The 26,141-nt window shown below is 40.3% G+C and overlaps 1 protein-coding gene across 4 annotated transcripts in view; it reads right to left on the bottom strand.

Moving 5' to 3' along the window:
* srbd1 (S1 RNA binding domain 1) overlaps positions 1-26,141 on the bottom strand; it is a 360,487-nt gene that overhangs the window by 48,095 nt on the left and 286,251 nt on the right. For all 4 annotated transcript variants that reach the window (XM_069931091.1, XM_069931094.1, XM_069931092.1 and 1 more), the window contains 3 exons: positions 14,681-14,787; positions 8,895-9,071; positions 8,415-8,606 (listed from right to left, as the gene is read on the bottom strand). In XM_069931091.1, coding sequence (XP_069787192.1) covers positions 8,415-8,606; positions 8,895-9,071; positions 14,681-14,787 — 476 coding nt within the window. The remainder of the gene's footprint in view (positions 1-8,414; positions 8,607-8,894; positions 9,072-14,680; positions 14,788-26,141) is intronic.

The following is a 26,141-nucleotide window of genomic DNA, read 5'->3' on the forward strand; positions in this document are numbered from 1 at the left end:
AACGCTGGTGGAAGCGTTCTAGGAGCCGTAGGTGGTGCCGGTAGAGGACCCATGATTCGGAGCCGAACAGGAGTGTGGGTATGACAACGGCTATGTATACGCTTATCTTTGTGAGGTTTTTCAGTTGGTTGTTTTTCCAGACTCTGTTGTGTAGTCTTCCAAAGGCGCTATTTGCCTTGGCGAGTCTGTTGTCTATCTCATTGTCGATCCTTGCATCTGATGAAATGGTGCAGCCGAGATAGGTAAACTGGTTGACCGTTTTGAGTTTTGTGTGCCCGATGGAGATGTGGGGGGGCTGGTAGTCATGGTGGGGAGCTGGCTGATGGAGGACCTCAGTTTTCTTCAGGCTGACTTCCAGGCCAAACATTTTGGCAGTTTCCGCAAAGCAGGACGTCAAGCGCTGAAGAGCTGGCTCTGAATGGGCAACTAAAGCGGCATCGTCTGCAAAGAGTAGTCCACGGACAAGTTTCTCTTGTGTCTTGGTGTGAGCTTGCAGGCGCCTCAGATTGAAGAGACTGCCATCCGTGCGGTACCGGATGTAAACAGCGTCTTCATTGTTGGGGTCTTTCATGGCTTGGTTCAGCATCATGCTGAAGAAGATTGAAAAGAGGGTTGGTGCGAGAACACAGCCTTGCTTCACGCCATTGTTAATGGAGAAGGGTTCAGAGAGCTCATTGCTGTATCTGACCCGACCTTGTTGGTTTTCGTGCAGTTGGATAATCATGTTGAGGAACTTTGGGGGACATCCGATGCGCTCTAGTATTTGCCAAAGCCCTTTCCTGCTCACGGTGTCGAAGGCTTTGGTGAGGTCAACAAAGGTGATGTAGAGTCCTTTGTTTTGTTCTCTGCACTTTTCTTGGAGCTGTCTGAGGGCAAAGACCATGTCAGTAGTTCCTCTGTTTGCGCGAAAGCCGCACTGTGATTCTGGGAGAATATTCTCGGCGACACTAGGTATTATTCTATTTAGTAGAATCCTAGCGAAGATTTTGCCTGCAATGGAGAGCAACGTGATTCCCCTGTAGTTTGAGCAGTCTGATTTCTCGCCTTTGTTTTTGTACAGGGTGATGATGGTGGCATCACGAAGATCCTGAGGCAGTTTACCTTGGTCCCAACAAAGCTTGAAAAACTCATGCAGTTTGGCATGCAGAGTTTTGCCGCCAGCCTTCCAGATCTCTTGGGGGATTCCATCCATACCTGCTGCTTTGCCACTTTTCAGTTGTTCGATTGCCTTATATGTCTCATCCAGGGTGGGAACCTCATCCAGCTCTAGCCTTAGGGGCTGTTGAGGGAGCTGGAGCAGGGCGGAATCTTGGACTGAGCGGTTGGCACTGAAAAGAGATTGGAAGTGTTCTGACCATCGGTTGAGGATGGAGATCTTGTCGCTGAGGAGGACTTTGCCGTCTGAGCTGCGCAGCGGGCTTTGGACTTGGGGTGAGGGGCCGTACACAGCCTTTAGAGCCTCGTAGAAACCCCTGAAGTCGCCAATGTCCGCGCTGAGCTGTGTTCGTTTGGCGAGGCTAGTCCACCACTCATTTTGGATCTCCCGGAGTTTGCGCTGAAGATGGCTGCATGCGCGACGGAAGGCTTGTTTCTTCTCTGGACAGGACGGCTTTGTAAGGTGAGCCTGGTGGGCAGCTCGCTTCTTTGCCAGCAGCTCCTGGATTTCCTGGCTGTTTTCGTCAAACCAGTCCTTGTTTTTCCTGGAGGAGAAGCCCAGTACCTCTTCAGTGGATTGCAGTATGGTAGTCTTCAACTGATCCCAGAGGGTTTCAGGGGACGGGTCCCTGAGGCGGGTTGCAACGTCGAGCTTTGCTTTGAGGTTTGCCTGGAAGTTTCCTCTCGCTTCGTCTGACTGCAGGTTTCCAACATTGAACCTCTTTCTGGGGGCTTTATTGTTCCTGGGCTTTGGCTTGAAGTGAAGGTTGAGCTTGCAGTGAACCAGCCGGTGGTCAGTGTGGCATTCCGCGCTAGGCATGACCCTGGTGTGGAGCACATCTTGTTTGTCACTTTCTCGCACCAGGATGTAGTCCAGGAGGAGCCAGTGTTTGGATCGGGGATGCATCCAGGTGGTCTTAAGGCTGTCCCTCTGCTGAAAAAGGGTGTTTGTAATGACAAGTCGCTGTTCTGCGCAGAGCTCCAACAGGAGGCGCCCATTGTCGTTGCACTTGCCGACGCCATGCTTGCCCAGGATTCCTGGCCAGGTTTCTGAGTCTTTGCCGACACGAGCGTTGAAGTCGCCCAGGATGACAACCTTGTCGGCTGTAGGGGTACGTTGGATGAGGTTGCGCAGGTCGGTGTAGAACTTGTTCTTTTCTGCTGGTTCCGCCTGGAGGGTTGGAGCATAGACACTGATGAGGGTGATGTGACGCTTGTTTTGAAGTGGGAGTCGCATGGACATGATTCGGTCCGAGAGGCCTGTTGGAAGGTTTTCGAGTTTGGAGGCAATGAAGCTCTTGACCATGAAGCCTACACCAGATAGGCGTCGTTCATCCGAAGGCTTGCCAGACCAGTAGAGTGTGTAGCCCGCGCCGCGTTCTTGGAGGCTGCCTACATCTGCCAGGCGGACTTCACTGAGAGCGGCTATGTCGATGTCAAGTCTGAGGAGTTCATGTGCAATGAGGGCAGACCGACGTTCAGGTCGGTGGCTGTCAGCCTTGTCTAGCATGGTTCTGATGTTCCAGCATGCTAGCTTGAGTTTGTGAGCATCTTTTGAGGGGGAGGACGTGGAGGGGGAGGACGTGGACCTGTCCTCGGGCCTGCGCAAAGGAGCTTTTAGGTGGAGTGCAGTGCGCGCAGTACTGGCCCCACCCTTTACACCCATGGTTCGTGTGCCGTGGCCAAGCAAGCTGGGACGTGGCAGCGAGGTCCTTGGGTCGTAGGTTTTATATCGGAGTGGCCTTCTCCTATGCAGGTTTCTTACCCGGGCTGGAGGGGCCTGCCTCCCCTCCTAGGTCGGTCCATACTGCCCAGATCATGGTAATTTGACTGTAATTACAGTGGTCCAGAGATTAAGGTTTTCACGTGCAAGGTTGGAACAAAATTGGTGACAGAAGTGTACGAGGTTGTGGTGGGTTTAGGTGGAGAAATGAAAGGAAAGCAGTTTGGCTTTGCAGAATCTTCAAGGATCTGTGGAAACATTAAGGATAAAATAATCCGGATGATTGAGGAAATGCTTCTTTCAGAACATAGATCTAGTCAAAATCAAGGGCAGTAAAGTTAGCGTCGCAATGCTGTAACAGCACCAGTGACCAGGGTTTGAATCCGGCACTGTCTGTAAGGAATTTGTACGTTCTCTCCACATCTGTGTGGCTTTATCTGGGCACTCCGGTTTCCTGACCACTATTCAAAACGGACCGGGGATGGAGATCAATTGGGTGTAATTGGGCGGCATGGGCTCCTGGGCCGAAAGCGGCTGTTATCGTGTGATATATCTAAATTTAAATTCATACAACTATCAATGAGAATTTGGATGCCCTAGAGCAAAGGCGGCCAAGGAATGACATGACAGTCTATGAGGCAGAGAAAGGGTAGAATGCAAGATAATTTTCCCATGATAGGGTATCACAAGCAAGAGGACATGGGTTTAAGCTGAGAGGGAGAACCTTAAAGGAGATCCGAGGGCTACATTTTTTGACAAAAAGAATATTTGTCAGAAGCGTCAACGGAATCAGATTAAACACAAAAGCTGCGCTATTGCCAGCTCATGTTTAAAAAAAGGTGAATTTACCTTTTATGCAGAGGACGGAAAAGGCAGGTCATGCGGTCCTTTTACGCAAGGAGATTCCTGAGCCGGCTTCCGAAGGTGAAGGAGGTGAGGTGTGCAGTGCCATAGCTCCGCCTGCCACTGTGATGTGGAACATACGTGCCGGGGAGTGAAAGCGTCCTATACACAACAATTGCAACTGAAGAGCAGGCATGAGAACTAGTGGAGATCCGGTCGAGCAGTCTTAGAGCTCAGGCAGATCTTCTGTGGATCATAATCTCCGTTTTCGCAGATGGTACTTTAAAATTCACGCTCTTGGGTTGCGGGCTGGTGATGTCATCAGCCCTCCTCCTCAAGAACTACTTTCAGCAGCATTCATTTTATGCAGGAGGACACTACCACCTCTGACACTACCACCCTCAGTGGACCTTTCATGCAGGTAAGTGGAGCATCTTAAATCCAGAGGAAACCTGTCTTTACAATTTGCTAAATTTCACTATAAAAGGGCCAATACTATGCTTATGAGGCATTTTGATACTTAAGAGAAAATAACTTAAAGCTCTGGGGATAGAACTGAATAGGTTACTCTACCAAGACGTAGCAAAGATTTTATGGTCAAGTGGCCTTCATTGGTTCTATGACTTCTTCACACCAGCCATCTAATATTCTCATTCAAAATCTCTTCATTTCACACCCTTTTCAACCTTCAAAACATTCCCTTTAGGCTCTTTTCCAATCTCATTTGAGATGTCAAAAATATAAGCAAAAAGAACACATAAAACTAAACAACATTATTTAAAACAATATGGATGTTCTTTCCCTCTTTTCAGCGACATACCGTACCTGTGCTTTACATCAAACTATCTGCATTTCCAGACAAAATCAACAAATTAATTTTTCATGAATATGACTTCTCAAATGTTCAATCAAGCAATAATGACATACTCTAAATGAACTTACGTCACCTCTATCAGTTCATTCAGCAATTGAAAAATCGAGAGCTGGCAAATGGAATCTGCAAGGTATTATCATGCAATTTACATACAGAAACTATTCTTGTCTCCTGATAACACTGACATCATTGAACTTAGTAACATTAGAACATACCCTAACCATAAACTACTCCAGGAGCACCAAAAAATGTCTTTACTGTTTAAACATTTTTAGTTGCTCTAACTGCAACTGTGAATATTTATCTATCCTTATTTCTTTTTTTGTCTCATGGCATATTGTGGCTATTGTTGCTGGTGTACCTTACAAACCTGGGGGACTGTAGCAAGTAAGAATTTTGATGTATTTGTATGTTCTGCTTGTGTTTATGACCATAAACTCACATACCCTCATTCTTGCGAGACTACAAATAAAAATGTTTCAAAAGAGCGCTACTTGTTTAAAAAAACACCTACATCTTTGGGAATAAAATTGCCTCTGCATGTCGCAGAATTAAAATTTCAAACGCATTTGTAAAGATATAATTCTACCATGCATGAAGGAAATCACCACTCTTCCTCATACACAGAACTGATCCACATATATATCCAAAGAAACAATCTGAGAATATAAACCTATTTCAGAAATAGCAATGAATAAAGGCTGCTGAGTTTCTCCATCTGTTGTAATGCTTTGACTGCTAGTCCAAGAACCTTGTCCTTGTTTATCTCATTATGTGATTACATAGCTGTGATTTAAAGGAAATAACATGTGTGCAGTATGGATATGTCTGAGATGGAGTAAAACGTCCTATTTCACATCATAACCAGGTGCTAACTCATATCAGTTAAAAGCCAATTAATTCTTTGCCCTGCTCTGGTGGAAGCTTTAGTTCGCCTAAATTTCAGGCACATACACACACACACAAAAAAAACAAGATTAATTCTGGATAATTACTAAGTTCTGCAAAAATGTCTGTGTGATTTTTCGGTCTCAAAATATTTGACACAAATGTGGGAGAGAATGTTGCCACCTGCCACTGACGTCTGACAGATACAAAGCAAAAAAAATGTCTAATTTTTCTTGTAAAAACACAATACTGGAGAAGCTCAGTAGGTCAAACCGTTTACTTTTTGTAGCAAAGATAACCAACGTTTCGGCCTTGAGCTCTTCATCAAGGTATGCCAATCATGATGTCTGCAGAGTTTAGTTTTACACTCTAATTTTTATTGTAATGTTATCCATGAAAAAAATGTTCATGGGTTGTAGACATGGCTGAAAATGTCAGCATTTATTTTACATCTCCAATTACTCTAAGCCAGAGAGGCAGATAAAAGTCAACCACCTTTGATTAGTCAAACTGGAGCAGGCAAGGATGGTAGATTTTCTTCTCGAAAAGTCTTAAGTGATCCAAATGTATTTTGACAATTTGATTATTGCTACTGGAAAAAATGGTTTTATTTTAAAATTCGGGATTATCTAATTACTGAAGTTGAATTTAATACTGAGAAGAAGGGCTCAGGCTCAAAACATTGGTTATTTATTTCAGCGAGACCTGCTGAGTTCCTCCAGCATTTTTGTATTTTTCACAGCACCTGCAGACTTTCATGTTTCACTTGAATTTAATTCACTCAAATCCCAGGGGAGTAAAGTTGGTGAAGCAGTTAGCGCAACGCTGTTACAGCGCCAGAACTGGGTTTCAAGTCCTGTGCTGTCTGTAAGTTTGTACATTCTCCCCATGTCTGCGTGGGTTTCCTCCCACTCTAAGGGTTGTAGGTCAATTGGGTGTTAATGGGCAGCGTGTACTTGGGGGCTGAAAAGCCCTGTTACTGTGCAGTATGTCTACACATTTTTTAATTAAAAAACTATAAGGATTTGAATTTGTGGTTCTGGATAAATGCCCCAGAACTCCAGCTGCTAGCATCATAGCTACACTACCACACTATTGTCACTTATATTTTAGATAATATTTTAATGCTAAGGCATTTAGGTTCAAGGTGAAAAGGGGGTGGGGGGATTGAAAAAGGACAAAAAGGGCAACATTTTCATTCAGAGGGTTGTCCATATCTGGAATGAGTTGCCAGAGGAACTTATAAAAGCAGGTATGATTTTGGCATTCAAAACAGATTTGCTAAAATATGGATAGGAAGGATTTCGAATGACATTGGTTAAATGCAGGCAAATAGGATTAGCACAGAATGGCAACTTGGTTGGAGTAAATTAGTTGGGCTAAAGGATCAGTTCCATGCTGTATGGCTCTTAAAATTCCATTGAGGATGCTCCATAACTGTATCCAAGCCATAATACTAACCAATGGATTTACACAAAACCAACCTCAGTTAAAAATTGGTTCAAACAAGGCTGTGGTGTTGTTTTAACACTTTTCTCAAATCTTTCTCGCATCAAAATTAACATTCACCTCTAATATGATTCCTGTAGGAGTAGAACTAATCCTTACAGCTACTGGGAAACTTTTCAATCAAAGGTCTCTTTTCTGCAGAATAAATGTCATTCAAACATCAGTAACCAAGATTGAAGACATTGTTGACACACTCATGCAAACATAAAAGAGGATGGGCCTTACACTCAACATCCACAAGTCCAAAGTCCTCTGCCACTCTGCTCTGTCCTGTGCACCACACCATTGTCTGAGATGTGCACCACACCATTGTCTGACAGTACAAAGCAAGTAAAAACACACAGAAATGCTGGAGGAACTTAGCTGGTCTCGCAGCATCCACAGGAGATAAAGATATATTACTGATGTTTCAGGCTTGAGCCATTCTTCAAGGAAAGCAAAACACTGGAAATGTGCACCACTTCACATATGACAGAAACAATTTTTCAGTGAAGGCAGATATTGATAATATAGTTCATTACCACCCAGTCTTTCATTAAATAAGGGAAAAGATATTTGCAGATCAAGACCTCAGATTCTGCACAAAATTCATTACCCACTGGGCAGTGATCTCATCCCATTTGAGAGAACTTGACTACATACAACAGTTATCTCAAAATACTAGAAAAATACTGCCAACACTGGTTCAGTAAAATCCTCCAAATTCACTGGGAGGATAAGTGAGCCAACATTAGAGGTCTGCCAGGATAATAATGCAGCAAGAAGGATCTTGGCTACAATGGACATTGCTTACATGCCCGATGTCCCATAAAAGGGTCTCTATTCTGAGCTGCTGTACAAGAACATTATCAGATAGATATAGAAAGATTCAAGGATGTGCTCAATGTATCCTTGGAGCAGTGCAACAACCTTGCTGACCGCTGACAGTTTCTGATTTAAGAATGCTGAAATTAGGATGGTTTTGAGAAACTCAAATTCATGCACCATGAACAGACAGAAACCAAGCATAAGAGGGACTAGGAGTTTTCATAAACTGGCTACCCTCCTAACCCATCAGCCACCTCCTGTCCCATCTATGAAAGACTCTGATAGGCCTCATTAACCAGTGGAAGCAGGTCATTCTCAATTTAAAGCACAAAATATAAGTAGTAAGTTTTAAATGCAGAAATTTAAGAGCAGGTTATATTAATAAGCACATTGATTTTATGCTCAAGCAAAATCACGTACATTATGTTTATGATACATCTGTTCATGGATGCATTATTTTATAAACTAAAATCATAAAATTAATAGGCAAGCTTTTTATTTATTACTTTAGCTTACTAAGACTGTGAATAGAGAAATGTTTTAGTTGACTCTCATGCCAGAAATAAACTAAATCAAGTGCTGAGGTAGTTCACACCTTCTGCCTTGTGCTCTTACCTCATTGCTGTGTTATATGATTCAGGGTGGATACACGTCTGATCTAATGGATTTGGCTGTGCAGAAATGCATTCTGTTTTCCCCTTCTTTTTGCGAGATTTACCAACTGTGCCTCCTCCTTCAGATGTCTTTAAACTTCTGTCTCCTGTGATTCCTTGACATCCAGTAGTGCCATCAAACTGCTGTTGTTTGCTGTTGTAAACAAAATAGAAAGAGTTTATGACAATCTATGCCTGCAAATTAAGGCTCATTGCTACACATTGTTCCTCTACTATTTTCAAAGAACAGTATTTGAAATGAAAACAATTACAATGTTTACTTTCTGACACTTTCTTATTGCTACATCTAGTTTAATAGAACTGGAGCATTTCTGCATCAATCACAAAACACTTAATTTGAACAAGTTACAGAACTTTTACAGATATTTACTTTTGCCGTTTTCAATGTTAAAGAAAAACGAACTGTAAGTAATTGGTTTACTTGGTAAAGTTCTTTATGTTTTCTGGATTAATTCGGATGAAACCAGCACATTGTTGAAAGGTTTTTGGGCCCAAGCCTTTGACATCTTTCAGCTGTTCCCGGTTGATGAATGGTCCATTCTTCTCACGCCACTCAATTATACTTTTTGCTTTACTAGCATTGAGTCCTGCAACATGTCTGGGAAAAGAAGAATTAAATATTCAATGGAACTAACTCGCAAATATATTTACCTGCGTTTTGTTCTCTCTTCAAGCACAAATATTTTATAGATAGAAAAATAATAATTTGTCAGAATGAAATGATATTTTTAGCTTTTATCCTGTAATCTTTGGAGTGGCGATGTCGCCAAGGGATGTTCAGCTGCTTTCAACCTAGCCAAAATAATTCACTCAGCAGTAGTGTTTCCTGGCAATGGTGTGTTATAATGTGCGAAATAATTTGAGTTAGGATTAGATCGATCTTAGTGCTTCTAGGATTTGCACAGGTGAGCTAATTAAATGCTTAACATTAGTTCCCTTGAAAATAAATACATAGCATTAGGGTCTAAGTAATGGTGTGGTGAATGGAATAGCAAGGCACCATTAAAAAGTCCCAGTTTTGAGTTAGATGAGAGTATAAACTATTTTGAAGAGGCATTCGAATTTAAATTCAATCTTGTTACTGGGCAGACAGGGTTCAACTCTTTCGTAGGAAACAAGACTTCTTGGAATTCGAGGTAACAATTTGATTTCAACACCTTGAATCAACTGGCAAGCAAGCTAAGGGAAATTTACTATTGTTTGACATTATTTAACAGGGAAATTTATCCAAGAATAATCAAAATAAGATTGAAATTAATGTAGTCTTCAAAAAGGAGAAATGTGAAGGAACTACAAAGATTTTCATTTTGTTTCAAGCGATGAGATGGAATCCTACTGTGGTGATTGAGCCAGCACTCCAGGCAGTGAGCGCAACCCAAGGTCAGCAGCCTGCACAGTGGCATTGGCCCCAACAAGCGAACCGGAGGATGAACGGCAAGGGCAGCTTAAAGGCCAGTGTCCCCAAAATGGCTCTGGCCTTGCTGCACAGCCAATAGACAGGGACAGCACGCAGGGAAGAAGTGCCCGCACGCGGGAAACCTGCTTTTGTTATGCATGTTATGGCATCAGCCAAGGGGGGGTCACAGCGGGAATAGTGCAAGTATAAATGTCGGGCCTGAGCCTTAATAAAACTCAGAGCTTAACCTGACTACACTATGCGTGTGTGTCTTCTTTCAAGTAGCACGCGGCTACTCTATCAATAAAATGACTATTCTGCAAATGATTTGCATCAGAAGAGAACAATGGGGGATTTTTGCCACAAAGACAGCAATGGACCACTAAACATGTAAAGGCAAGTCCCAAAATGGATAATTAAGGGCATGATGATACAAAGTAAAGCAAAAACTGGCAAAAACGTTCCAGGAGTTGTAGGTCAATTTGGTGTAATTGGGCAGCATGGCTTCATGGGCCAAAATGGCCTGTTACTGTGCTGTATGTCTAAATTTAAAAAAAAAAGCAGCTGGTAAAATCTACAGAAAGCAATGAACAGAAACTTGCAATTGGGGTCATAAATGTATTATGGCAGGGATGGCCAAACATGCTCAACGAAAGAGCCACATTCGATAAACTTCATATGTTTGAGAGCAGCAAGACATGAAAAATTATATTTGTTTTTACTCTTAGGTGCACATTTAAAAATTTTATTATGTATTAAGATATATATGGACGCTAAAATATTCATGTGTGTAGCTTTTAAATTGCTAACATGTATTAGTTTTAATAATCAAAAAGTACACATATGCTACCAAATAATTTCAAAATCCTGTCTGATTATTGTGAATTTCCATCTTGGCTGTGAGTCAATAAAAAACAGTCTGATATGTTGTAAGGCTGTATGAATTAACACTAGCTTTGTATTAACTCAGTGACACATTGCAGATTAGGTGAATGCAAAATCTTCCTCCCACTCTGTCTTAAAATTTCTGTTATGATCTTCATACTTCTGCTTCTTGCAATTTGATGATGCCATCTTCCTTCACAAAATTTTCACAGACACTTGAAACAGAATTACCTTATATACGTGAGTAATACAGTAGTTGAATTTTGAGGACCAATTTTTAGGGTAAAATTTAGGGGGTTGACTGTAACATGTATACTAATTTTGACCACAGTATGTACCTGCGTCATTTGGGTTGACAGAAGCTCTGATGGGCAGGTGGCTGGGGCATCGAGAGCTCAGATGGACAGGTGGTAGAGGCATCATGAGCTCTGATGGGAGGACAGCTGGGGCATCAGGAGCTCTGATGGGAGGACAGCTGGGGCATCAAGAGCTCTGATGGGAGGACAGCTGGGGCATCAAGAGCTCTGATGGGAGGACAGCTGGGGCATCAGGAGCTCTGATGGGAGGACATCTGGGGTGTTGGGAGCTCGGATGGGAGGGTGGCTGGGACATTTGGAGCTCAGATGGGCAGGTGGCCGAGGTGTTGGGAGTTCAGATGAGTGGGGGGCCTGGATCACACACTCCACTAATTTCGCTGCCCACAACACAGCCACAAGCGCAACAATCATGTGATCGCTAGGCACGCCCACTAACATGACACTGCCATCTTATTTTCGCAGATGTGCAGATAATTGCGGATATATGGGTGAGGGCTGAGTTGATGGTAGAAGAGGGGAAGCTATGTTGTTTGAAGTTGGAGGACATTTCAGATGATCTGGGTTGGAAGATCTTGTCCTGGGAACAGGTGTGACTGAGACAAAGAAATTTTGAGAAAGGAATGAAATCTTACAGGAGACAGGGTGTGAAGAGGTGTAGTCAAGTTAGCAGTGGGAGTTGGTGAGTTTGCAGAAAATGTCTGTTAATACAGAGACAGAGATATAGAGAAAGGAGAGAGTTTTGCTAGAGGTGAATTTGAGGTCGGGCTGGAAGTTGGCAGCAAGGTGGATAAATTCGACGGACTCATCATGGGTGCATGAGGCAGACCAAAGTAACAGAGGAAGAGTTGAGGGGCATTGCCTATGTGGGTTTATAGCATGGATTGCTCCATGCAGCAAACAAAATGAAAGGCATAGCAGGGGCCCGTGTGAGTACTCATAGCTACCCCTTTGACTTGGAGAAAGTGGGATGAGTCAAAGGAGAAGTTATTGAGGGCATGGACAAGTTCTGCAAGCTGGAGGAGGATGATGGTGGAGGGGTGCTGGTGGGTCAATTGTCGAGAAAGAAACAAAGAGCTTTGAAGCTTTCGGTATAGGGGATGGATGTGTGTGAGTGAGGGGGAGGGGGAGGGAGAGAGAGGGAGAGAGAGAGAGAGAGAGAGAGAGAGAGTGAAGAGTTTGCGATGGAGGCTCAGTCCTGTAGGTTGCTGGGGCCACGGTGAGAGTTTGCAACAGAGGCACAATCTTGTAGACTTCCAAGGCCTCTCTAGCTTTTTCTTCTCTCTCTGTCCCTTTCTCTCTCCCGTTTTCCCTCTGCCTCTTTTGCCTAGATTTGCATCCAGAGAGCCCAAAACAACACACCCCACTCCCAGTCAATTCTCACCTTTCCTCTCTCCTGTATTCCATTCATAAGAAATTAGCATATTTTATCTGTTGGTCTGCAATCCTTTCCCTGCCCATTTTTCCCTCCCTAGCCTTTTATTCAGTCATCTGCCTGCTTTTTACTCATACCTCAAAGAAGGGCTCAAGCTTAAAATATTAGTGATATATCTTTATTTCCTATGGCGGCTGAGAGACCTTCCTCTAGCGTTTGTGTTTTTACTACAGTCACAGCATCTGCAGGCTTTTGTGTTTCAATCCCAGTTATTTTCCCCAGATCATTGAACTATGTTGCATGCTTCAATGGGAACACTGTAGATATCTAACTTTGAAATCTAACCTAATCAGTAGGCCTGTTCAAACTGCAGCACCTGGGAAGCCTTCCTAGGTCCCGGGTGATGTTACCGGATAGTCAGCACCTCCCAGTCCTTTCAAACTGCATGTTAATTTACCTGCTAAATTGATAATCCGGTGATTTATGGGGATCCTGTCCCCGCGATGACATGGTGAGTGACACGTCACGCACTCATCGGAAGTCCTGCCGAAAGTCAAAGAGAGATGGACGGATGCTGGCCCTGCAACTATGTGGTGCAATAACAAAGCAGGCAAATATTTTGAACATTGCTGCCAGTTGTATGCTGCAAGCAGTGGAGGAACAACATCCTATACATGCTGAGCAAATGAAGAGATGAACGAGGAGGATAGGCAGGGTGAGTTGATCAGTCACAGACATAGGTGGCTGGCTTATGTGCACTTAACCATTTAACCATATAACCGTTTACAGCACGGAAACAGGCCATGTCGGCCCTTCAAGTCCGTACCGGTTCACTTGAACAACTCCACTAGCTCCTCCGCAAACTCCTGAGGAAGTAGAGGCTTTCTTCATGATGCCATTGGTGTGTTGGTTCCAGGAAAGATCTTCCAAGGTAGTGACTCCCAAGAACCTACATTTTCTCATCCTCTCAGACAATTAAAATTTGACTTTAACAGGGGTAACAATGTAGGTAGTGATTCTTTCATGATTGAAACCAGAGTGAAGAGAAAGGTAGAGAGAGAACAGGGGCAAGAACTCTGGAGAGACATTGAGTCTAAATTTGATGATGTGGAGTAGCAGGCACATTTCCAAATGTCTAGGAGCACCTTCATCTTCATATTTGACCTCCTCGAGCCAGAATTGAGGAGTCAGAGCTGATGTCACCAGATTTACCACGTAACCCATTTTGTCATTTCAAATCATCAGACGAGATGCCCCATTAGGTTTTCCCAGGTTCCCAGACCTTTGAGGTAGGTCTGGGACCTGGGTCGATTTTGACCAGGCTTGCCCACTTAGGACTTTTCAAATTGCCTGATCCCCGGGTCATTAACCGGGTAAATTGCGCAGTTAATCCCATATTACAGGGCAATTTGAAAGGACCTAATGTTGCCTCATAAGACAATTCACCTTTCCCAGGAATCAAATTTGAGAATCATCATTGATTATAGTTTTCATTGTAGATTTAAAACCAAGAAACAGAAAAATAAAGCAAAAGTTACAAAGTACACAATTAATATATAAAGTATCCACCTCTCATCAAAGAAACTGAAGGAAGCAGCCATTTGATCCCAATGGTGTTCTGTGGTTGTTCGAAAATCATGGATTACAACATTAAAATAAGAGACAGGTACTTTTATTCCCTTTTAATTTTACATCCAGAACCCAATATATCTAATGAAAGGAAGTGAAACTACATTAATTGAGAAAATCAGGCTTTCAAAGCAAAGAATGTACATTCATTTATGTAAACCTATTTAACAACTGAAAAGGCCCAAAGGGAACAGAGGCTTGCAAGATACTGGGAATGCTTTATTCTTGTACATATTTCTTCTTTATACTTAAACGGAGCGACAGAAATCATATTGCATGTTTGAACTGCATACCTATTTCAATGATCCACAATGTAAATACTAAAAAATACATTTACATACACATATGGTATTAGTTCAAAGTCTGAGTGTTCAAGGCCTGCAATTCATACTGTTCCACAAAAGCATTTTATTTAATTTCCTTCACCCTGGATTTTTCAAAGGAATATTTTTATTTCTATGCAGGTAAAGTACTGCCTAAACTTGCCATTCCATTAAAGATGACAAGACCACAAAGCACAAGCAGGGATTAAGTGAAGAGACAGACGAAACAGTAACCCTGTGATCTATTACGATGTAATTATTGTATTGGAAAATTATTTTCCCTACCTCATAAGGGTTTCTGAGATGATGTTGATATCCACTCCAACAAAGCTGACACATTCTTCGACCACACTATCCAAGGTAGCTTTAAGCAAAGTCTGGGAAACATCATGCTGAAACCAAAGACCAACCATTGCTTAGAATGTTCATAAAAAAACTTTCAATTATTCAAGTCTTATAATATACAGCAACCTACAGACGATATTTTTTTATTCTCTTGTCCCTTTTCCATTAAATATGCATTAATGTTCAGATGTTCATACATATTAATAACTCAAAGTTAAAGACCGGGTGATTGCCAATATTTTACAAATACTTCTGATGGCTTTGTTATAATTATCTGAAAGTGATTGCGCTCCCTCCAAACATATATTATGAATCAATAACTATAATTAGATATCCGATTTATATTTCTTCCAGCCTTCTTACTTCTTTATTCATTGCCACACAAAAATTTGAATGATAATACGAGAATTGTGTGAATTACACAACTCCTTTATTTTAGACAAATCCTTCCACTGATCTACATAATCCTTGGTAACTTCCCAGTTTCCTGTCACATAGGCTATCACGGGAGTTAAGAACTTCATATTACTGGGTGTCAGCATCCCTGGAGCCTCCATGTCGATGCAATCACGAAGAAGGCTCGCCATTGGCTATACATCATGAGGAGATTTGGTAGGGCACCAAAGACTCTTGAAAATATCCGCAGAGCTTTCTGACTGGTTGGACCACTGTCTGGTATGGAGGACAGGAAAAGACACCAGAGAGTTGAGAACTCAGTCAATGCCATTGGAGCATAGTATTCACCCCATTAAGAGCTTTAAGAGATGATGTCTCAAGAAATTAGCCTCTGTCCTCAAGGACCCTCACCACCTAGGCCATACCCTCTCCTCATTGTTACCATCAGGAAGGAGGTACAGGAACCTGAAGATGTACACTGAGTGGTACAAAAACAGCTTCTTCCTCTCTGCCGTTAGATTTCTTAATGTACAATGAACCACAGACACTTCCTCATGTTACTCTTCTTTTGCACTAATTACTTATTTTTAAAAATATGTAATTTATAGCTATTTTGCACTTGTAATGCTGCCACAAAACAATGAATTTTGTGATATCAATTTCAATAAATTTTGATTCTGACAAGTCTTAACCTTCTTTTCACTCAAAAATTCCTCCTTTTCTCAGGTTTATGTCCACCAGAACAGCCTGCCCTGTACCATATTTTGATCCCCCTCCTCAGTTATTGTACTCAGCATGCCATTCATTTTAACTTTCTGTACCATATAATGATGCTTGGACTAGAATATCAATCTGCCCACATAATAGCTATTCACTTGGACGCAATGACCAGCCCTCAATTCCCAACGAACAAGAAGTGAGGAGATTTGCACCTAGTGAACTTTAAACTTTCACTACATTGTACAATGACGTGGGTGATCTGGAAATGCGGAAGTACTTGAATCAATATGTCAAATCAGTCCAGAAATGTAATTCAAAAGGATGCTCAGAGTTAGAAAAATTGCCTTCAAAGTTCCTAGTTCCATTGGTTTCTTTCCAATGTATCTAGACGAATCGACAAAAACAAAATATTACATTGAAGCATGGGAACTGGGGCCCAAGCAACTTCGTGGAGCTATGGGAATCAAGGACTTGGTGTGTCAAAGTGAGCACAGACTGAACACAAGTTAGCCAATCTTTGAACCACTGGGATTTCTAAACATTTCGGGTGATTTCTTGGAAGTTTTATAGTGGTTATAAGAATATAGCAGAAAAAAATAGATGAGTCCTCCAGTTCCCCATCCCTCTCCATTCAGAAAGCTATCCCCTCCCCCAAACCCTTCACAGCTATTTTTCCTCTTCTGCCCTCTCACCCATATTCACTAAGACCTCTTGTCTGTTGGCCTGTACCTCTACTCCTGTCCCTCCCACCACCATTTTTATTCAGGACCTGCCTGATTTTGTTTCTTTTACAATCTTTTTTATTAAACATTTATTGTAGCAAACAAAACATGGGGAGAACAGAATACAAAATCGAATTGTAAAAACAGAAACATCAATATATTGCAGAACACAATACTACGTATAACATTATAACATATTGAGCAATATTCTTCCTTTCTCCTCAATTTGGAATATTCAAAAAAGACAAACAAATTATTGTTAAAACTCCTTCTAACTTACCAAAATAAGGCTGGGCAGCCTAAACTGAGAGTTCACTACAACACATCAATATAAACTATTTATCGGGACCTTGCCAATAAAAAAAACAACAGAAATCCAGAACCGTCTGGAAGGTAAAACCAAATTACAAATGAACTCATATGAAAATAGTTTATAAAAGGATGCCAAGTCTCTTCAAACTTAACAGAGGTAATAAAATGGTGGCTTTTAATATTTTTCTAAACTTAAAACATAACTTGAGAGAGCCATTGCATTAAAGTAGGTGAATTAGGATCTTTCCATTTAAATAAAATGGCTTTTCTGGCCAACAGTGTAATAAATGTTACACTGCAGAGGTGGGAATTCAACCCACCTCTGAAACTATAATTCCAAAAATAGCAGTCATTGGATAAGGTTGCAATCTAAGGTTACTCAGTATAATTGACAAAGTCTTGAAATTATCTGTCCAATAGTTCTCCAATATAGAGTGAGACAAAATACATGCATTAGTGTGGTGGTCATTTGTGATTTACATTTATCACACATAGGACTAAAATTAGGAAAGATACGGGCCTATTTAACTTTCGACACATGCTATGGTTGATATGGTATAGGAACGTTAGGTAATATTTTATTCAAAGTATTTCTAACTTGGAAATATCTAAAAAAGTGTGACTTCGATATTATATCAAAAGACATTAAACATGCAACTATAAACATCTGAAAAATAGATAATTTCTTTGCTTTTCCAAAAAGAAAAGGCTCGATCCATTATTGACAATGAGAAAAATAGCTGAGATAAATAGTACTAGATAAACTAATTAAAAAAAACCCCAAATTTATGAAATTGAAACTAAATCTGCTATGTATGTTTAAGTATTGGATTAAAGGTATATATCTTTTAATCTTAGAAATTGTAAAAGGACGAGCAGTTCCCAATAAGGAAGCTAATGAATATCTCTGTACAGATTTAAATTCTAAATCTGTCCAATGAAGGTATTCAGGTTTGTCAGAATAATATACCCAGAAAATAACATATTGAATATTAATTGCCCAGTAATAAAATCTAAGATTAGGTAAAGCCAAACCACCAATTTTAAAAAATTTCTCCAAATGAAATTTATTCAACCTAGCATTCTTATTATTGCATAAGAGGAAATTTCAGTCAATATTGACAAAAATGATTTAGGAATAAAAACTGGAATTGCTTGAAATATACACAAAAATTTGGGTAAAATTATCATCTTAATAGCAGTTATACGACTTATTAAAGTTAAGGCCAATGGAGACCATCTAGAGAGTGTTTGCTTCACATAGTCAATCAAAGGGAGAAAATTAAATTTGTAAAAATCTTTTAGTGCTCTTAACCACAAGATAAGTAAAGTGTTCTTTTATGACTCTAAAAGATATATGCTCATAGATAAGTACATACATATTCACTGGAAATAATTCACTCTTGTTGAGATTCAATTTATATCCTGATAAAATACTGAACTGGGAAAGCAAAGACTGCAGTGAAGGAAAAGATTTCTCAGGATCTGAAATATATACTGAAAGATTATCTGCATATAAAGATACCTTATGAACTACATCCCCTCTGTTAATACCCTGAAAACCACTGGAGTTACAAAATGCTATCACTAAAGGTTCCAATGCTAGGTTAAATAATAAGGGTCATATGGACAACCTGTCTAGTTCCTCGAAACAGATTAAAAAAGAGGATTTTTGATCATTAGTAATTATTGCAGCAACAGGAACATGACATATCAAATGTATCCATGAAATATAACCAGGACCGAAACTAAATCTTTCCAAAATTTCAAACAGATATTTCCATTCTACTCTATCGAAAGCCTTTTCTATAACTAACGATACTATACATTCCGGAATTTTAGTCGATGGAGAGTAAGAATATTTTCCAGTCTGAGAGCTAAAATCTTAGAAAGAATTTTGGAATCACAATATATACAAATTGCTGTAATTTCTGCATGGCCAAACCAAACTGTATACAAATAACCTCAAATAAAATCTGGAATGTGCACTTTATTTACATGTGAATTGTTTGATTATTAATTTAAAATTGGAGCACAGGGCAAATAAAGGTAAAAAGTGTCTTTGCCAAAACATTATGTTTCTCTACAGACTCTGCATCCTCTACTCAATTTCCTTTTCCATTCCATTTTGCGTCACCAGTAAACTTCGAGACACTAAACTCAGTCTCCTACTCCAAGCCGTGAATGTATATCATTCACAGTTGTCGGGCTAATACCGGCCCCTGTGGCTCTCTACTCACCACTGATTGCCAACAAGAAAAGCACCCATTTCCCCCAACTCTCTCCCTTCTATTGTTTACTACTCCTCTATTCATGCCAGTACTTAATCAAAACTTCATGCATCTTTATCTTATGATAAGACTTTTACATGGCACCTTATTGAACACCTTTTGTAAATCCAAGAACACAGCGTCTATCCATTTTCCCCTCTTATATCCTCAAAGAACTCCAGTAAATTTTTCAAACATGACCTGCCCTTCTTGAATCCATGCTGCATAAACCTGACTGAACTATTTCTGTCCAGATCTTGCTATTACTTCCAAATTGATAGCAATGTTCAGCTAACTGGCCAATAGTTACCTGCCTTACATCCCATTTTAATTAGTGGATGACAGTTGCTGCCTTCCAATCTGCCAGGACCAGCCCAGAGTCCAGACAATTTTGGTAAGTTTCCACTAACACATCGACTATAACTTCCATCCTTTCTTTCAGGACTCTAAGACGCATTCCATAAAGACCAGAGAACTTGGCTACCTTTACACATCAGCTTGCTCAGCACTACTTTTTAATGATAGTGAACCCTCACTTCCCATCAAAGAACATAGAACATTCCAGCACAGTTCAGGCCCTTCCGCCATGTTGTAGTGCCAACATAACTGGCCAAAAAACACAACTAAATCCTCCCTACCTCATAACCTCCTATTTTACTGTCATCAATGTGTCTGTCTAAGAGTCTCTTAAATGCCCCTATTGTTCCATCCTCCACTACCATCCCTGGGAATGCATTCTAGGCACTCAGAATGTCTCCCTTAAAGATTCTTCCCTTCATTTTGTACAGAATATCTCTCATTGGCATGTTAGACATGCCTTCCACTGTTAACACTGACACAAAATAATCATTCAAGGCTTTGACCATTTCTGCAATATTAGTTCTGCCATCTTATCTTCCAAATGACCTATGTTTACTTTAGTCACCCTTTTCTTCTATATGTAATTAAAACAAACTTTTATGATATTTTTTGTATTAGATTCATAACCTATCATTCTTTCCTTTATTTCTTTGCTTCGTGGTTCTTGGTTGCTTCTTAAAGTTTTCTTTGTGTCTTTTGCAATTGACTTTTCTGTACAGGCAACCCCCAGGTTATGAACGAGTTCCAATACCTGGGTCTGTATACAAGTTGAATTTGTACGCAAGGCGGAATTTATGCTTCTTATTTAGTGTTTGCGAGATAATATTATGCACATGCGCGAACTTGGGCATATTGCACTTGCTCCGATTGGGGGCACAAATGCATACGCGCAATATGCGCATTCATGCACATGTGCGAATAGGGGTACAATTAGGCACATGTGCCAAATGGGGAACAGCCCACTTGTAAGTTCAAGTTGTTTGTAACCTGGATGTTCGTAACCTGGGGACAACTTACTTTCTCTTTTCAAACTTTCACTTTGGTCTCAACATTTCTTCCCTTTGTCTTTCTGAATAGATACCCATCACCCTTCATTATTTTAAACTCTGCAACAGCATAAAGATTAAGACATTAATGTCTGGGGGTTTGGTGTTCTCACATTTAATATCAAATACAATAAGAAATCAGTTGAAAATGTTCTTATACATGTGGCATTTGTAGTTCATTCATTCCTTCACAAGCAAGTAGTTATCAACAATAGTTTATAAGTGAGCTTCCTTATATTTTCAATCTCTCACATCTATTAGGGTATCAATGTTTATATTTACTTCATGGTACAGTTGCAATTGTAATTTGGAATTCCATGGAATGACAACATGAATTTAACAATGATTTTCTGTTTAGGATTCTTGGTTTGCAGATAACAGCTATGTAAACAAATCCTTCCATGCAATACAGATAACTTTCTTGGCCCATAATTTATATGAACAATTGCCATTTAGAATCAGAATTTATTGCCATAAATTTATTGTTTTGTGAAGGCATTATTGTTTACCACAGGTGCAAAATTGTTATAAAATATATTTCCATAAATGCACTATTTAAAAAATAAATAAATTAGTGTGAAATAAGAGAAAACGTGAGATTGTGTCTGTGGTTCATTGTCCATTCAGAACGGGGAAGAAGCTATAAGAAGCTATTTTTGTACCACTAGGTGTTCTCCTTCAGGCACCTGTACCTCTTTCTGATGATAGCAGTGAGAAGAGAGCTTGGCCTGGGTGGTGAGGGTCCTTGATGATAGAGGCTGCTTCCTTGAGACATCATCTCTTGTAGATGCCCTTAATGGAGTTAAAACTAATGCCCATCATGTCATTGGCTGAGTGCTCAACTCTCTGTAGCCCTTTCCTGTCCTGTGCATTGGCACCTCCATACCAGACAGTGATGCAACCCGTCAGAATATTTTCCACAGTACATCTGTAGAAATTTGCAAATCTTGGGTAACATACCAAATCTTTTCAAATGCCTGGCAAAGTATAGTCACTGGTGAGCCTTCTTCATGATTGCATCAACATGAAGGGGCCAGGATAAATATGTTGACACCCTGGACTTTGAAGATCTTTACTGACCCCCTCAATGAGAACTAGTTGGTGTTCTCCCGATTTACACTTCCTGAAGTCCACAATCAGTTCTTTAGTTTTTCTAACATTGAGTGCAAGGTTGTTGTTGTGACACCACTTGACTAGCTGATCTATCTCACCTCCTCATTGCCGTCTGTGATTCTGCCAACAACTGTGGTGTCATTAGCGAATTTGTAGATGGCATTTGAATTGTACCTAGTCACACAGTCAAGGGTGTACAGAGAGTAGAGTAGTGAGTGAAGCAAGCATTCCTGAGGTGCGCCTGTATTTATTATCAAAGAGAAGGAGACATTGTCACTGATCCACCCTGACTTTGGCCTTCTGATGAGGAGGTCAGATCCAGTTGCAGAGGGGGGTGCAGATGCTCAGGTTTTGAAGTTTGCTGACCAGCACTGAGGGTATCATGGTGTTGAAAGCAGACCTGAAATTGATGATATAGGTTTTGCTAATGTTTACATGATCGAAGGCTGAGTGGAGAACCAGTGAGATTGCATCTGCTGTTGAGCATTTGTGGTGGTAGGCAAACTGCAGTGGGTTCTGGTCTTTACTTAGGTAGGAGTTAATTCTGGCCACCACCAACCTCGCAAATCATTTCATCACAGTAGATGTTAGTGCAACTGGGTGATAGTTAATTTGGCAGCTCCCTGTCAGCTCTGCTTGGGTAACGATGTGATTTGAGTCCTTAACAAAGCCTACAGATTTTGGACTGTAGTCTTATTGAAGACTTATCTCTAAATATAAGGAAACAATTTTGAAAAAATGCACTTTAAATCTTTATACGTGCCAAATATAATATACTAAATTTTTTGGGTTTCTTCGTGAAATTTGATTCAGCAACTAGTGAAATGGGTCCAATTTTTCATTCCACCTCCAGTAACCCTCTGCAATACTCTAGTGATTTTATTATGAATAACAAATGTTATTAATTAATTCCTGGTTATTCATTCTCATTTATACCAAGAACTGCAGTCTGCTATTTTCAGACTTCCCAGCTAACAACTTTGGGCCTACAAAATCACTTGGTCAAGTCTCAGTTCTTAACTCAAGGTGTGGCCTTAAAAAAAAAACCGAATCACAAATATTACAAGGGTAGCTTGATGCATTTTCCTGTGTCACTACAACTGAATTGCAAGTGTTGTCCCAATCAACACGAGGACACTTCAATGATAAGATTATTAATTTTTTTTTGTCGATTGAGGCCTCTTCACTCTGCCCGAGGCTGGAGTATCTCCAGGTCTTAATTGTGTAAGTACATACACAACACCAAGTAACAAATTTTTTAAAGTCTCAAAATAAAGCAAACGATGGCCACGATATAGCTCTGCTCCCATCAAGAACATTCATGCCAACAAGCAAATTCACCTGACCAAGCTTACATAAAAATGCAAAATATGACAACAAAGCACAGGTCATGTCATAAACAATGTTTTCCAGGTCTTCTACGAATTAACTCAGACAAACGACTCAGTTAATATGATCCAACTAAACCATATTCCGCACAAGTTCCTTCAGCTCAACTAACCCATTTCAACACCCTACTCTTCCTTGATGTCTTCTATAGTTCATACCGATTCAATGAACTATATAAAATTTTGATGAGCATTCTGCAGATATCACATTTCAACCATCAACAATATTTCAGTAATAAAGGTGATCACATCCAGCAGTATTCCCCCAATGCAATTCATACGTAACACTTGTGTAAAGAACTCTGGAATTATGAAAACAAGTTATTGGAAATTTAACTTCTATATTCTCACTTCTTTATTTTCTTTTCATTTTCTCCCAGATCTCCATTCTCCATCTTGTTGCACAACTAGTATAGCTTGTCAGAAATTTACTAAAGTTTTGCACTTCCGTCATTGGTACTGGTGGAATCTGCTTGAGACTACATGGCAGTGCCAATTTCAAAATCTAATCTCACCTACTGGTAAAACTACATTTCGATACAGAACCATTCTTTCGTGTTCTATTGCTTCATATTTTGATCCACAACAATATCACAATTTCTCAAAAAATCAATTTCCAGTAACAATTCAATATATTTTGTAGGATCTATAGCAAAGAGGAGTCTGCGTTCAAAACAAAATGAATGACATGCTCAATATTGGGATTTGCTTTCTTTTCTCTTGCTTTGAGGGGAATATGTTAAAATGAAATCACTCAATGGTCATCTTCACGAGAAACAAATGATTTAAAGGAAAGAATGCTTACTTTCCGATTCACTGGAGAATGCTCGTCAGAGTTTGATTGGCATGTGACAGGACTAAAAGTCACCAAGGTTAGCATGTGTTGAATGACCCATGAAAGACTAACGGCTGTGAAAAGCACAGGAAACCTTTGAAAAATACTGCACTCCCCAGCTTAGTGCCAGAACATGTCCAATTCTAAATACAAGACACACAAATAGGCATTTTTTATGTTCAAAACATTGAGTAAATCCATATTTTTTGAATTTTGAACATAGCATAATGCTTATATATTTTAGGCGAAACAAAATTGAAAGAAAATAAACTCCTGCCATCTCCTACCACACTGACCTCTAGGAGATTAGTCCTTCAAAAAAAATGGAAGTGCTCAGCATCATTCAAAGCAAGTATAGATTTTCTGACATTTCTATAAATATATACATTTCTCTGCCAATGCATGAGGAAAATTACTACATTACATTATAGTTATTTTAAATGCTGTGCATGCCTGCATTTCATAGTTTGGTCATTTACTGCAGCAACTACAGCCATGACACAAATATATTAACTCCTAGGTTTCAACTCTGTATAAATGTTATTAATGTATTAGCTAGCTTATGGCTCAGCTCAATGAAAGTAATGAGGTTTTGAACTATGTTACCTTGAACAACCAGAGGTTCAATCCTTTGATCTCCACAGAAATAGTTAATCCATGTATCACAATTAACCTCAATTTCCCTTGATTAGGAACTGAAATATCAACCATCGTTCTTGTTCCTGTTTGTTATTCACTGGGTTCCACCTGCAAAGCAACTTTACGACATGAGAATCAGATTAATTGTTGAGAGACTCAGTTATGGTTTTTAGACTGCAGTCATGTAACGGCACAATCAATGAAAATTTCCGTAACATGGGCAGACTAAAAAGGAAAGTGCAGGAATTTTTAGTCAATTTCTGCACCGCAATTTATCCTGTTAGACCTATATTATTTTTCGGGAGAAGCCTGCGGTCTAAATCGCACCTCAAAACTCATCTCATGAATTAGTCGCCCAGCTGATGACTCGCTATGACGCGCTCAGCATGTGACAACCAGCCTGCTCCGTTTCTCTCCTCAAACTCATCCATCTCCACATCACAAAGGCATTTACAAAATGCATGAATTCATGGTTCGTGCGAATAATGCCACACACACTCGTTGTTACCTTTAGCATGGTCTGAGGATCAACAGCTGTGCGTGCCTTCTTGGACGCAAAGTAGTGACAACAGCGATGCCGCTGAAAAGATATCACGCGTCGGGCGTCAGTTACAGATGCAGAAAACATTGCTCCACATAAAAGCACCAGGACTAATGCGCACAGGAACTTTAGGTGTGCAGTGTAAATGACCACAAGGTGAGTAATTATGTTATTTTTTTCTGAGATTGCTACTTAGTCCTTCACCTTCAACACCTTGGACACTCCAGTGATCAGAAACCGAACTGTGATTACAAAAGCAGGCCAGAAACTGGGTATCCCACAGCAAGTGGCATACCTCCTGAAACCCCACAGGCCTTCCATTATCAACAATGCATGAGTCGGCATTGAACAGATGCAAGTCCATCAACACCAATGCTCCCTCTACTTCATCCAGGGCAAATCAAACCATCAGCTACCATCCCAAACATGCATTAACCTCCACATCAGCAAGATGACACAGCAGTAGCTGTCATCTACAAAATGCATGCAGGTGTTTGTGCCTGCAGACTTCCATAATATTTCCTCCCACGCTCAGGGTTTCCACCATTTAGGAGAAAAGCAACAGAAACACATCACATGCACATTCATCTACATGCTGCACAATGCTTTGAGTACAATATAGGTAGTGGAAATTGCAGAGATTAGTATGGCTAGATGTGTGGCCAGATTGGCCCCAAGAAGTTATTTAGTTGGCAATGATAGGAATCATATTTTACCTACATATATCCAGATATTGATGCACTTAGTCACAATTCTGAAAGCATAATTGTTGGATATTATTTAGAACTTTGCTTCTGTTCACAAAACTACCAAACAGCAACCCAAACATGTCTCTTTTTTAAAATTCAGGGAACAATTATAGTAAAATTTCTGTTTATCCAGAATTCAAGCAACTGGCAAAAAATGTTAGAAAATAAATAGGTAAAAAATATGAAAGTTTAAAATTGGCATGCCCTAGCAGTCAGCACACAATCCACACAACACACAATTCTCAAGCAAACGGCATATTCATTTATCCAGCATCCACCAATCCCCATAGGTGCCGGATATTTGGGGTCT

The sequence above is a fragment of the Narcine bancroftii genome, chromosome 4, assembly GCF_036971445.1.
Source record: "Narcine bancroftii isolate sNarBan1 chromosome 4, sNarBan1.hap1, whole genome shotgun sequence".
Lineage (NCBI taxonomy): Eukaryota > Metazoa > Chordata > Chondrichthyes > Torpediniformes > Narcinidae > Narcine > Narcine bancroftii.